General features: G+C 53.1%; 4 protein-coding genes across 4 annotated transcripts; 2 read left to right on the forward strand and 2 right to left on the reverse strand.

The window, feature by feature from the left end:
• Window positions 1-4,349: 4,349 nt before the first annotated feature.
• Window positions 4,350-5,727, forward strand: J4E78_006485 (uncharacterized protein; the record flags this gene model as incomplete). Its single annotated transcript, XM_049367097.1, has 3 exons — window positions 4,350-4,700; window positions 4,752-4,835; window positions 4,885-5,727. 3 exons carry the CDS (start codon window positions 4,350-4,352, stop codon window positions 5,725-5,727), a joined length of 1,278 nt encoding a protein of 425 aa, XP_049220844.1.
• A 3,558-nt stretch (window positions 5,728-9,285) lies between these two features.
• Window positions 9,286-12,267, reverse strand: J4E78_006486 (uncharacterized protein; the record flags this gene model as incomplete). The annotated part of the gene is made up of 1 exon (XM_049367098.1): window positions 9,286-12,267. The coding sequence occupies one exon, from the start codon at window positions 12,265-12,267 to the stop codon at window positions 9,286-9,288; it is 2,982 nt and encodes a 993-aa protein (XP_049220845.1).
• A 188-nt stretch (window positions 12,268-12,455) lies between these two features.
• On the forward strand, window positions 12,456-12,934 carry J4E78_006487 (uncharacterized protein; the record flags this gene model as incomplete). The annotated part of the gene is made up of 2 exons (XM_049367099.1): window positions 12,456-12,647; window positions 12,722-12,934. 2 exons carry the CDS (start codon window positions 12,456-12,458, stop codon window positions 12,932-12,934), a joined length of 405 nt encoding a protein of 134 aa, XP_049220846.1.
• Window positions 12,935-13,262: 328 nt separating this feature from the next.
• J4E78_006488 (uncharacterized protein) lies at window positions 13,263-13,922 on the reverse strand (the record flags this gene model as incomplete). Its single annotated transcript, XM_049367100.1, has 1 exon — window positions 13,263-13,922. One exon carries the CDS (start codon window positions 13,920-13,922, stop codon window positions 13,263-13,265), a length of 660 nt encoding a protein of 219 aa, XP_049220847.1.
• Between the last annotated feature and the right edge of the window lie 18 nt (window positions 13,923-13,940).

The following is a 13,940-nucleotide window of genomic DNA, read 5'->3' on the forward strand; positions in this document are numbered from 1 at the left end:
GTGTACGTTGTCACGATATCAGATCCAACAATCGCACAATACCTTCCAGTTGCTTCGTGTCTCACAAAACTTTGTTATTTACCAACACGGTCAGCACTCTCGGCATCGACGCATTCTTTAGACCCCACAGCACTTGCGGAGTACGAGGACGACATGGGTCTACGAGTCCCACAGCGCTTCAGATGTACCACAGCCGCCCCAACTCTACACAGCCTATTGGTGTGAACTTGCAGGTCGGCCCGAAGGCATGTATGCTCAACTCTCGTTTCGCCGCCGATTGATGGTCTAAGTATGCCAGCATGTGGCACAGGTCAGTTAGCCAGCCAATTGACACCACGGAGTTACGCGCGGGGTGCTCAACCTTGCTCAAATATGGCACAACGAGTACAAACAGAGGTAAATCTGCATAACAGCCTTGTTAATGCCTGCATCAGGCTTTTCACATGACGACCCCGCAGGCGCTTGATATGGAATGACATCCAGCCGCATCTCCGGTTTTGAAAGACCTTCTCACATCATCTTCCGCGTACCACTCAATCGAGGCATTCTCTGTCTACCAACGAAATCACTCGCCTTTCAAGATTCTTGAAGAAATGACCCACACCATGGCAAGCGATGCTAGCGCCGGAGCCAGCTTTTCCAGTGGCGCATATTCTCCTGCGGATTCCAAGGCTGCCTCTGGATTCAAATCATACGCAGAGTATGAGGCGAAACTGAAGCAACCACCCAGGCGCAACTGTTGTCCTGAAAGGGACATTTTGTGGTTGGCAAGCTTTGACGGAGACGGTCATTGTCTGAAATGGGATTACTGCGACACACTCGAAAAGGATTCCATTGAGTACAGCTACACACTCGGATATGATTCCACCAAATACTGCAACGCACACGAAAAGGATAGCCTCCATATTCCAAGGAACTTACCCGCCGTAGACGGTAGCGGTGTCAGACCTTACACAGCAATTTTATCCTGCCATGATTTCAGAATGGCACTCCAAACTCCAAATAACAATGTGGCCTACAGGGTAGTCATCATAAGTGCAAAGTATCGCCCTACTTCCTCTCAAACGAAAGACATCCTCGGCCTCGGTCTGGATCTAGGGCCTGAAATATTCGACTATGCGGAGATGTGTATGGGGGATCCATGCAATAGAAGAGAACGACCTTGGTACAAAACCTTTCCAGCTTTACGAATAGGGAGGAACGTCTTGTGTATACTTGAGGATGCGCCAGGAACAGCATCTAAAACAGGTATCTACAATCGTCCAACCGTATGCCACTATGTCAGCTGACTAGTACCACAGCAATCCTGTTCTTAGCAAACACACGCAATTGGCAAGGCTTCGCGACTGAATACTCTACCAGCTTTGTGATGTATCCACTCAAACGACCATCAAGTGCCCCGGAAGGATTCGGCACTGCCGCTGATCTCCCTGACTATGAACATGAGAACACCTGGCTTGTTCAGCGGTTCATCACGTCGGGAATTGGCTCTAATGACTCCTTCGGCAAGGGTAATTTCCTTTACGTTTGCTTAGCTGCACTAATCGAGTTACAACTATCTACAGCACCTTTGCATGTACCTCATATCAGTAGGGATGGCTTGCAGCCTCAGGTGGAACTGGAGTATTACAGACAATACCGAGATTACAGACACGTCAACCTCCCCATTCTGCCTCTCCGTTATGAACTCGCTTCTCCAATTCCAACATGGACTTATTTGAGGATCGACATTGACGCGCGAAGAACTACACTGCGGTGGATAACGCGCTTTTTCCGAAAACATTTCAACTACAGCAACGAAGGCATTCAAGCAGCTTTCGAAGACGCCATGGAATGCTTGACATTTCAACTGCAAGATCTCGAACAATCCGAGTCACAGGTCAGAGATCATCTAGCGGTGGAAGGTACAAAAAAGAGTACTCATATGGCAGAGATGAGCATCCGTGAGAGCAAAAGAGTCATGCTACGTACGACGACATCAATGCGCAGTCCAATGCAAACGCTAACACTTTTGAAGTCACGGCTTTGGCATTTATATTCATACCCATCTCCCTTGCATCTTCAGTGTACGGAATGGTAAGCACCTTGGTTTCTGCTCATGGATATCAACACTAACAACCATTGTAGAATGTGCAGCAGATCAACAGTACTGGCCATTCTATCACAGCCTTTGTGATCACGGCTGTTGCAATGTGTGCATGTTCTGTGACACTGTGGGCGGCTTCCGCTACTTTCCAATCTTACAGAGCCCGTATGCTACATAGGATAGAGTTGTGCCCGCCTGAGTTAATGAACAGATGGCATGAAGAATTAGTAATGAACGGACCGCTTGGACTGATGCGGCGAGAATTCAGGAAACGCGGCTGGTTCGGCTACCCTCAGTACATGGTCATGAAGAGGCCGATATGACTTAGCACCCAGCATAAACACCTCGTAATCACTACTGTAACTCGATAGCGATTTGTCTCTAGTTGTTCGAGAATCATACACCTAATTATCCTCTAGTATTGTGCATCCAGTATTTAACTAACCCTATTGTTTAACAGCTACTACCCACGTTAGAGTTGTATTTCTTCGGTGGAAGTTTAAAGAACGTGGATTATACATTGAGGACATTTCTGCTCTTACTATTGCATTGGAGGACACGCAATTTGGTTCACCTTATCATCGAGCTGCTACGAATCTGCCTGCAGCAGTATGAGTGAGCAGGAGATCACTCCTGCGTGAGTTGGGATACGGTCACTACACGCGTTCGAAACGACGACAAACTATCAAAGACTTCTCAGTATGCTTGACAAGAATCTACAGCTGTGACGGAGGGGTTGTCATTCGATCAGTAGCCGATGGTCCAAGCATGCGGATGAACACGTCTGTCAAATACTATGGGTAGAGTGTCCTCACCGTCTCATTTGTACATCCAAGAAGTGCCGGCATTCGCAAAGTATACATTTGAAGCTACCCATGAGAAGGCTCTTCAGGTTCGAGCGCGAAAGCTGTAAGTTGCGCGGGCATGGAAACAGAGTGGACAATAGATGCATCGCCGCGCAAAGCACTGCAGAGCACGCCCCAGGATATCAGTGATGAGCCGGTGAAGACCTTCAAAAGCCCATTGAAGAACGAAGCCAAAAAACCGCCTGCCAACACTCCAAGAACTCTCCTCACAGCTCCGCCACGGAAAAAGATCAACATGTCAGTCAGCCACGAAGGCGGAGTTCGGGCCATGAGCCTCCGTGGTGTATCCTCGTAGACAGAATTTGGCGCGCCAAGTATCCCTTGCCACGCTGTACATCGTCAACTGTAAGACTCGGGCTTACCTCGTAGAAGCGGTGAGGCTGTTCACATTGAGCGACGAACACGGCGGGCAGTGTTGTTATCAGTGAATTTCGTCCGCGCACTTGGCAGTCCGCGACGTACCGGAGTGAAGCGCTCAAAACGAACTTTTTGATTAGACGGTTTGAATGATCTGCAAGCGGTTGTTTTGACGTGCATGGGCCACTCCAGACTCAGATTGGACTTGGCGGGCAAGCGCGACGGGGTGATGACATCATCAGCTTTGGCTGAAGCGCGCACCGAGGCACACATGTTCAAAACTCATGAGGCTGGTGAGAATGCGATATAGACATTCTGAATCAAGTCTCTGCAGTTTCTGAGACAGCGTGGCGATTAGTGAGGGAAATATGTGACGATATGCTCCACTTCCCCTGGGCAACCTGGCAGCTCCCGAGCTAAACCATGCGCTGGTACCCGCTTGGCGTCTACACAGCCTACCTCACCAACCACCTCGTCATCTCAACCGGCCAGGAAAACAGCAAGCCAGCACTGCCCTCCTCCCCCTCTCGATAACTAACCACTTTCGCCGGGTCCTCGCTGCGAAGACACAACCTCAAAGCATTTGCCAATTCTCCTAGCCTGTCTTCCGCCAATCGCAGGGCGTGCATTCGGCAGCTACCTACCAGACCAGCGAGCTTGGCTTCGACAAGTCATATACTGCTAGCTTTCCCGCGCCGTGCGCATCTGACTCTTCTCCCGAACAGCAATGAGTGAGTAACAATGGCCCTTTTGATTCATTTTCCCGCACGCGGCAGTTAGCCGGCCTTGTCATAGTCGCTTCGCGCAGCCTTGGTATTTGGATCGACCCTACAACACCATCGTTGTTCGGCTTTCCTAACCAAACCTCCATCGCCGCCGACCGACCGACCGGGGCGCAGCACAGCACCATCATCAACCTTCATCGCGCACTCGGCCCACGAATTATATATCGCTAACCTGCGCCCTTGGCAGAAAACATAAAGCAGTCTTTCCACCGTCACGGTCGAGCACAGAGTTATCACCGTCACCAGCAGCAAGCCATGCCCCAGCCCGCCAACGGCCGGCTCCACGATGAGCACACCCCGCTCATCGGGCGCACCCAGAATTATGAAGACGAGTCGCGCGTCAAGACTATGCCCAAGCATGTCTTGCATTTGATCTACGCGACACTCGCCAGCAACTACGTCAACGTCTTCCTCGTCTTCGTGCCGCTCGGCATCATCGCCGGCGCATTGCACTGGAACCCTACCGTCGTCTTCGTCCTCAACTTCATCGCTATTATCCCTCTTGCCGCCCTCCTGAGCTTCGCGACTGAGGAGCTATCCGCCAAGCTTGGTCAAACTCTTGGTGGTTTGATGAATGCGACATTCGGAAATGCTGTCGAACTCATTGTAAGCTTCCGCGCGCATCCATTGCGCTGCAACATTGACTAACCGCAACAGGTCTCTATCGTTGCGCTCAAGCAGGGCGAAATCCGAATTGTCCAAGCCAGCATGCTGGGCAGTATTCTGTCCAACATCCTTCTTGTGAGTCAAGCTACTCCATTACTCATACTTCAGCGCTGACTGTAACCAGGTGCTCGGATGCTGCTTCCTCGCCGCGGGCCTGACTCAACACGAGAGCCGATTCAACGAGACTGTCGCATCTACCATGTCCTCGCTCATGGCCGTCGCATCCGCCTCGCTCATCATTCCCGCCACTCTCTACGCTGTCATGCACGGTGACAACAAGAAGGACAACCTCGAGACTGACAAGAACATCCTGGTCCTCTCCCACGGCACCGCCATCATCCTGCTCATCCTCTACATCCTATACCTCTACTTCCAGCTCTACTCCCACCACAGCCTCTTCGCTGATGTCGAGAACCAGGAGGGTGGCGGTGAGGAGGAGGAGGCTCAGATCTTGTCTCCCGTCGCGGCCGGTGTTGCGCTCGTCATCGTTACCGTCCTCGTCGCTATTTGCGCCGAGTTCCTCGTTGATAGTATCGACTCGATTGTTGAATCCGCGCACATCAGCAAAACATTCGTCGGTTTGGTCTTGATACCCATTGTCGGAAATGCCGCCGAGCACGTCACCGCCGTCATTGTCGCATACAAGGGCAAGATGGACCTCGCTATCAACGTCGCTATCGGATCCTCCATGCAGATCGCTCTCTTCGTTACTCCCTTCCTTGTCATCCTCGGCTGGATCATGGGACAGCCCATGACTCTTCACTTCCAGGGCTTCGAGACAATGATCTTCTTCATCTCCGTCTTGATCGTCAACTACCTTATCCAGGACGGAAAGAGCAACTACCTTGAGGGCGCCATGTGCATTGGTATCTACGCCATAATCGCGCTTGCGTTCTACATCTACCCCGACAACGCAGCTGGCGACATCACCGTCGATGTTGTCAAGCGCTTCTTCGCCGCCACCTAGAGCGTGCAAGCGTGCTAGCTGCAATCGATTCGCGTTCGCTGAGCGGCGCGATGAATCCCATTTCCTTTGTACAATCTATGTTCTGCTCTAATATATCTTGGCACAAGACTACAGAACGGAAGGGCCTCTTTGTTTTCCTATTTGCTACTGCATTTCCTTGGTTCCTTAGTCTCCTTGTACGAGTATCTGTGGGGCGGTGCAGCTGTTCTTGGCGTTTTATCTACTTGTGGCAGTGCATCGGAACGATCGGCTGCCGAAAAGTGGAGTGTGGCTTGACGATCGAATGTGGTCTGAGCTTGGCAGGGACCTCATGTTGGTAAGGTGGAAGGAAGTGGTGGATTTGTATATGTAGGATCAAATGAACTGTCAAGAAATGTTCAGATGTTCTTATTGTCGTGGATACTCACGTTCTCAGGATGAGCTATTCAAACAACACCCCGCCTTCCAACCTCACCATCAATCTCATCTCACCACCGCCCCCTCACCGTCCCGCCTTAGCAAACTCCCCCCAAGCCGCCGCCCAAACAAGATACCACGTTCTACTCGCCCCACCATCAATCCACCTCTCATCCCAAAACCCATCAATCCCATCCCTGAAAAAGCTATAACTCGCTCTCGGATCAATCAACGCGAGATTCGCATACAAAATCCCGCGCCACCCGCCTTCTACATTGGCCCGCCCTTCCGTGAAGAACGTATCCCATTCCTCTCTTACGAACCCGCGGGGCCGGATGAGCGAGGTACACGGCGAAATGGGGACGATGTGGATGCCGTGGATGAGGGAGGTTTCGAGACCGAAGTACGCTGTTCGGATATGTTAGTGACATGACTTGAGACTCTGGGTGTGTGTATATGTGTGGGTGTGGTGATGGGCCTTACAGCAACAGCAAAAGGTACTATGACGGGCATACGTACTCGCGTGATCGATTTTATTCTCAAACAGGATGCCTGCGACTTTGTTCTGCGTGTAGCGGTTTGGGTGGTTTGTGTTGTTGGAGCGGATGTACATGTAGGAATTGAAGCAGCGGGCTTGGATGGCGAGTTGGAGGTTTCCTGATTTCTCTGTCAGTCCACCCATCATACAGTCACCCTCCTTTGTCTTAATAGGCTGGGACGGGATGCATACCCCTCTTCTCCATATTAGCATCCCCACTAACCCTCCCCCACATCTTAACCGCATAGCAAGAAAACGCATCTTCCCCCGTACTCTCCATGTCCTTCCCATCCGCACTCTCAAACAAGCCCTTCGCCCAACTATGTCCATGCCACCAGTCAAACGCGCGTTGAAAAGGGTAGTCCCGGCCATTGTAATCACTCTCCGCATAATCCTTCACCAACATATTCGTCCACGCCTTATTATCCCCCTGGTTCAACCACTCCGGATCCAAATACCCAATCACAGCGGCCGTGTAGACAAAGTATGCATAGTGGAAGTGATGGTCGTTGTAATACGTATTCCCGAAATCAGCATTCGGATCCGTGAAGCCAGCGGCGGAAACGACGCCTTTCCAGCTGTCGTCGTAGTAAAGCGGATTACGCTGTTGGTTTTCCACATACCGCGCAAATTCTTGTTTCAACTTGTCGAGGCCCGCGTTTGCGATGGCTTCGTGGTTCAACACATCTTTGATGACCCAGACGATGGTTGCGAATTTCGAGAGAGCTTTGCCGGCGAAGTACATGGAGTCTTGTGGTATGCGTTCGGTCATTGCGCGCCGGAGGTCGCGCTCTGCGACGGCGGCGATGAAGGCGAGGACTTCGGGGGGATAACGCACTTTGGCGTTTGCGCTCATGGTGGGGTTCCAGGGGCCGAAGTGCATGGTTAGGGGGATGGCGGGTTCGATGAAGGTGAGCTTTTCGGCCCAGATGGCTGTTGCTATGCCTTTGGTTGTGGTGCGCAGGCGTAGGTTGGTTATTTGGTTTCGCATTTCGGGGTCGAGCGATTGGATGTGGTGCGGTAGGGCGAACATGAGTAAGGGTGAGTGACCGATCTTCGTGTATCGGAATGTGTAGATGCCTTTGCCGTCGGGTACTACGGCGGTGAGTCTGGCTTCGCATACGAAGGCTCCGCAGGTGCGGTCGTACATGGCTTCTCCTTCTGCGCCGAGTGGGTTCTTTGCTACTTGGATGGTGCCTTTGAAGGCTGGAGGGCCGACGAGCGTGTTGGCATTGATTCTGGCGAACTTGGTGGCGTCGTAGTCGAGGCTCGCTACCGGATTGATGTACATGGCCCAACACGCTCCGTCCTTGTCTTTCAGACGATACTTGACTGTGCGGCCCATGATGATTGGTCCAACTACGTCTACGAAGCCGCGACCCCCAGTCTGTATCATGGGCGTTGCATCTCGATAGCCAGCTGTGACGAAGCTCATGCCTTGAACGACAGGGAAGATGATTTTAGGTTCTTTAGGTGTGGAATGCGCGTTGAGGTTGATGTTGACGGAGAAAGGGAGATGAGTGTCTGTGGTAAGAGTTGTCCGAGCATCGAGTTCGACGGCGCTGAGGATGAGATGCTGCTTGTGTAGCGGGTTGATATAGCCCTTCGCAGGATGCCCTGGCTCGAAGACCAAATCCTTCTCCTCAATATGGCTCACGCACATGCCCCATGTTTGCACCGTTCCCACATCCGATGCCGACTTGCCCCACCATATCGAGTAGGGATGTGTCCAAATAGGCTGGTTCTGCTGACCCAGAAAGGCATTGGCGTAAAACTTGTTCGTGTGCAGAGTCGTCTTGTCGTCATCTTCCACCCCCGTTCTAGGGACTGGGTGATGACGACCAATCGGTATTTGCGGAAGAATGCTGTCTTGCTGTATAGGCGTGAAGATGTTATCGGGAGGTATCTCGTCGGGAACGGCCGAGCCGCTGTAGCCTAGCGAGGTCTTGATGCCTTTACGCGTCTCGCGCAATGTTCCGAACCAACTATCCTTCTTGCTAGATTTCGAAGACTTCGACACAGGTCGGGGGTCGCCGACGCGAGATTGCGATGGTCCCATCGACGCTATCTTAGGATTCTGGAAAGGGAGCTACGTGAGCCGGATGCTCGATGTGAACTGCGTGTCAGTCTTCTCCGTGTATGCTCGTAGGCGTGATAGTGACCGTGTATCAATACAGTTGATAGACAAGTAGGTGGGTAGTGGTGATATCGGTTTAGGTTTTAGGATGCGGTCTGCAGGCTGCGAAAGATCCATGGTCTGGTGTTACTGTCGCGATGGGCGCAGTGAGGGTTGGGAAGTGACGCCTGGCCAGTTTGCTCAATACCACGAGGTTTGCGCATTTGCGCGGTCAAACGGTCGCACCACGGCGGCATTGCGAAGGAATGTACGATGTATCACTGAGTGGAAAGAAGAAAGACAAGGGAACAATGACGTGCAGTGGTGGATTGTAACATGTGACTCTGTAAGGAAAGGTGTAAGGAGGGGAAGTCACGGTGTAAGTGGAAGGAGGAGCTTTTCCACGTGGCTTGCAGAGGTGACTGCCAGCACATGACAGACAAGTAAGATTGAAAATTTGATCCGCTTCCATTGCAAGACAAGCGAACCTTTGCCTAATACCGTCCGCCTATACGAGCGGTTTCCGCAGTGGCGCAATAACACCCTGCTTAACAATAACCCTCGGTCTTGTAGCATCTTGATGTGTCTTCTTCGTGACCCACTCCTTGCCCTTGGGCACGCGCAAACTCCTCTCATACTGTTCCCTGTTCTCGAACGGGAACGGTAGCTGGCTAGCCATATACTTGACGTTAGGCTTCTGCCTCTTTTCATTGATGATGACCTTGTCCATTTTCCGGTCCTTCCGCCTATCGGCATCGATACCGGGCTTCTTGGTGACTGTTTTGGCGCCGAGGTTACGCTTCTTCTCGGCCTTGGACATGCCGTCGCCGGTCCAGGAGCCCCATCCGGGAAGGATAGAAACTTCTTCTGTTGCTTCTTCATCTGCGATGGTGGCTTTCTTTTCGGCGTCGAAATCAGCTTCGACGTCATCGCCGGCGAAACCCTTTGCTGTGAGAGCTTGGTTGCGCATGACGACGTCAAGATCGATACCCTCGTCTTCGATGCCTTGCTCGTCCATGTCCTCATCTTCTTGACCACCAATGACAGTCGCCCAACCATCGTCATCGGCCGTGGTGACGCGTTGCTTCAAGAAGTCGTCGACCTTGGTTTCTTGAGGTTTGGCCGCTTGCTTTGACTTCTTTTGAGACTTGGCTTTGGGCGTAGGCTTAGGAGCGACGGCCTTAGCTTGCGTAGCGGTGGTCGTGCTACTTGTGGCTGGGAAGAGCTCAGGCTCTGTTGTGGCTTTCTTCTCCTTCTTCGCCTTGGTCAAGAAAGGGTTGGACTCTCCGCTGCCGTTCTCTACGGGTGCGGCAGCCTTGCGCTCTTTGCGGGCACCATTCGAGAGACCGCTCAAGCCGTTCTTTTTGGCGGGCTTCCGAGATGATGCTGTGTCCGCAGCAGACTCTTTGCCTTCCGCATCCGGGTTGGCTTCGTTCTCTGCGTCGGAGCCTTCGTGCTCCTCGAACTCACTGCGATTGATCTGTATGGCTGGAGCTGCGACGTCGGTGTTAGGACCGTATCTTCTCCGCCCTGCCTTGGTAGCATTCTCATCGATTTCAGCGTTATCGCTGTCTTCACCTGCAAGCTCGCGTCTTAGGGCCTCAACAGCTTCGTCGTTCTGTGCGCGTTTCGCAGCCTCGGACTTCTGCATAAAGGCCATCTGACCCAGCTTAGACTCCTTAGTCGAGAAGGGGTTCGACTTGAGCTTGCCGAGAGATCTTTGTAGTGCGTCGTTGTCCGATTGATCGTCATCGTCGTCGCTCTCTTCCTCCTCGCTCGGCACATCAGATGCTTCCTCATCGTCATCGCGCACGGTCTTGCCCTCAACGCGACGACGAAGCTCCTCGTTCCGTCTTGCCATCTCAGTCACACCGTCGAGTGCGTCCTGGTCCCAGTTCGCCCTTCCAGTGGCTTTGATACCCTTGGCCCACTTGCTCTCGCGATGTTTAGCACCCATGCGTTCCTCAGCTCTCCGGCGATCGTTATATTCGCGCTCTTCTTCAGACAGATCAACGCCATCGGCCTTGAGTTGCTCACGTTCCTTCTCCAGCAGCTTCTCGCGCTCCCTGCGGTGTACTCGCCGATAAGACTTGCTCTTGATCTTCTTGATGCGCTTGGCGCGAACCTCTTCACGGAACAACAGCTCTCGTTGCATTCGCAGTTCAGCGCGTCGCCTGAGGACCTCCTCGACTGGAAGTTTGTTCGTTTGGAGCTCTTCCCACTTCTGTATCTTTTCCTCGTCTTCCTTGCCGTTCGACAGCCCGCTCTGCTGGAGGATGGACTGAATCGTGCTTTCGAGATCGTTCGTAGGTGCAGCGGTCGTTGTAGGTAGAAGTGTCTTCTCTCCCATGTCGCCTCCGGTAGGGTTCTGGAGAGGGAACATCAAATGTTCGGCGCGGCGGTTTTGCTTGATCGTGTCGGTCCACCTCTCAAGAGTCTCGTTCGCTTTGGCGTTGGCCGCGGCGCGGTCGAGCTTGTCTTGCTGTCGCTTCGGCAGAGGCGCGTCTAGTTTCCTAGCAATGTCGTTTCGTTTTGAGGATTTGTCGTCTTGCAGTAGCTTGAGAGCCTTCTTCTTCTCCGCGTCGGCGACCTTGGGCTTGAAGCTGAGGAGGTCGACTTTGCGGGAGACACCAAACTCGTCTGGTGCAGCCGACTCATGGACATCTACTCTCCTGCCCTTGGGTTTGTCATCCTCCCGCGAAGCCAACGAAGAGATCAAGTTCTGCAATTGCGCCTGGCGGTCATCCTCATCTTCTTCGTCGGACGAGAGGTCGGATGCGCCATCTGCTGCGGGGTCTTCGCCTTCGCTTGGTTCCGAGTCGCTATCGTCGAATGCGGAGGCCTTCTTCTTCTTCTTCTCTTTTTCCCTTCGCTCCTCAGCCTCATCCTCCTCGTATTGATCCAAGGCGGTAGCCAGATCGATAGCATCTTCGCCAAGATCGTCCTCGTCTTCCTCCTCTCCATCTGCACTGTCGCCCTCGTCGAGATCGATGTCGCCATCCTCGTCCATCATGTCTTGCTCTCGTTTCGACTTCTTTGCCTTTCCCTTGTGGTTCTTGGAACTGCCTCTGAACGTGTAGCCTTCGAAGCGTTCTTCGTCGCTCTCGCCGAACGCCTCGTCCGAGTCAATGCTCTCGTCATCGTCGTCGTCTTCAACGTGGCCCATCTGCCAGGTGTTGCCCTCGGAGTCGCTTCCTTCGTCGTAGCTCTCGTCACCAGACTTCTTCTTGCGCCGCTTGGGCCCATCTTCCTCGTCCTCATCCTCGTCGTCCTCTTCGTCGTCATCGCGCGCTCGCTTCCGGTTGAAGGCGGGGTCGAATTCGCCTAAGCGGTTCTTGCGCACTTTCGCATCGTCGGGGTTCTCGTACTGGGCGATGGAGAAGGCGTCGAGGGCGCGCTTCTGCGCTTTCTTGGGGTTTCGCGACTTCGCATTGCCTTTGCTTGAAGCGCCGCCGCTTTGAATGGAGCTGCGTGCTACTCGGGGCGGCATATTGGCGTTGTGGTTGAGAGGCAAGGCGGCGGAGCGACCTGCAGAACTTCTGGGTTTGCACTTTTTTGACGCACGGGCCACGCCCACCTCCGCTCCAAACTCCGCAAACGCCTCGAAGATTCATGGCGACAATCATCGACGTCGTCGCATCGCTCGCTATAACGGCAGGGTTCAGCTAAATCGCCGCCATGCAGCCCACAGCCTCGCTCCAGAAGATGCTGCGGCGCCTGCCGCTTTCACCCAAACAGGCCGGCAAAGAATACTACAAGGGAAACCGCGTGGGATCCATGGGCACAATCAACCGATACGGAAACTTCACACCCGACTGGAGCAAGATACGGACATATGTGTACCCACTTCACGGCACACATAACATCGAGGTGCGTACGATCATTTGTTTGGCTTGCGACAGCTGGGAAGACACTGTAGAGATCCAATGCTAACATCTGCATAGTTGACACCCTTCGTAGACTCCAGTCTAGAAAAGGTGCGAGGACTCGACGTCGGCAAGGCGGAAAACTACGAAAAGCGATTCACCGGCGAAGACTACCTGAGGGCGTGGAAGCTGGCCGGTGGACACGATCTCGTGGAGACAGGGAGGGAAGCGGTAGCCTCAGGCAGGAACATACCGACACCATTCGAGGAGAGACCTGCAACGAAGTCGTGAAGACGGCCGAGGAGGACTTAGAGCGACTACGATATCTCGGGACCGATGTTGAAAGGGAAACGACATGAAGAAGCGTTGGAACACACCACGATGCTGTGGGGAAAACCTAGTGCCTGCGAAACATTGCGGCGAACACACACGTAGCGGGACGTTCCGCATGGAGTTGCTACAGCGCCGTGTATGAAGGCGTCGAGGGAGCATAGCGTACGTAAAAGCCAGGCGGCCATGATGTTGTATATACTGTACATTACTTGGGTATCATATGCTCCCATCTGACCATATCACTTACACATCACATCATATCACCACACCCCTCATCACCCCCTCCTCAACCTTCTCTCCTAACACCAAAGAAGTAATTCCCCCACTGCTGACTCCCCGCCACCTCCTTCCACCCCAACCCAGGCACATACACAACACCCATACACTTGACATTCCCCCAACCCGGTTGTTTCGCAAACCAACTCCTCAACTCCTCTTCGTTGACGTATTTACTCCACTCATGCGTCCCCTTGGGCACAATGCCCAAAACATCCTCTGCAACCACATTCGTAACTACCCAGCTCGTCCACGTCCGCGCGATGGTGCTCATTATCAACCAGCCACCAGGCTTCACATGCGGGAGGACGTGTTCGAGGAACGGACCTGGCGCGTTTACGTGCTCGATTACTTCGAACAGCGTGACGATGTCGAAGGCTTCTGTGTCTGTTTTCGGACGCGGTAGATCTTCGATGGAGGTATTGACGTATGAAAGTTTACCCGGCGAGGTAAGTGTAGGATCGCGCCTCTTGTGCGCTTCGGCGATGGAGAGGACTTGTGGTGTGGGATCTATTGCTGTGACAGATGTGGTGGTTGGTAGACGCGCGGCTGATTCAGCGAAGATGCCGCCGCCGCAGCCAATGTCTAGATATCGTAGTTTCTCAGACGGGTTGGGTGGGGACGTCGAAGAGCGGCATGAGGTTATGAAGTCGTGGCGGAGCGGGTTCATGAGGTGGAGGAGGCGGGA

This window comes from Alternaria triticimaculans, assembly GCF_023758025.1.
Source record: "Alternaria triticimaculans strain BMP 0046 chromosome Unknown scaffold_9, whole genome shotgun sequence".
Lineage (NCBI taxonomy): Eukaryota > Fungi > Ascomycota > Dothideomycetes > Pleosporales > Pleosporaceae > Alternaria > Alternaria triticimaculans.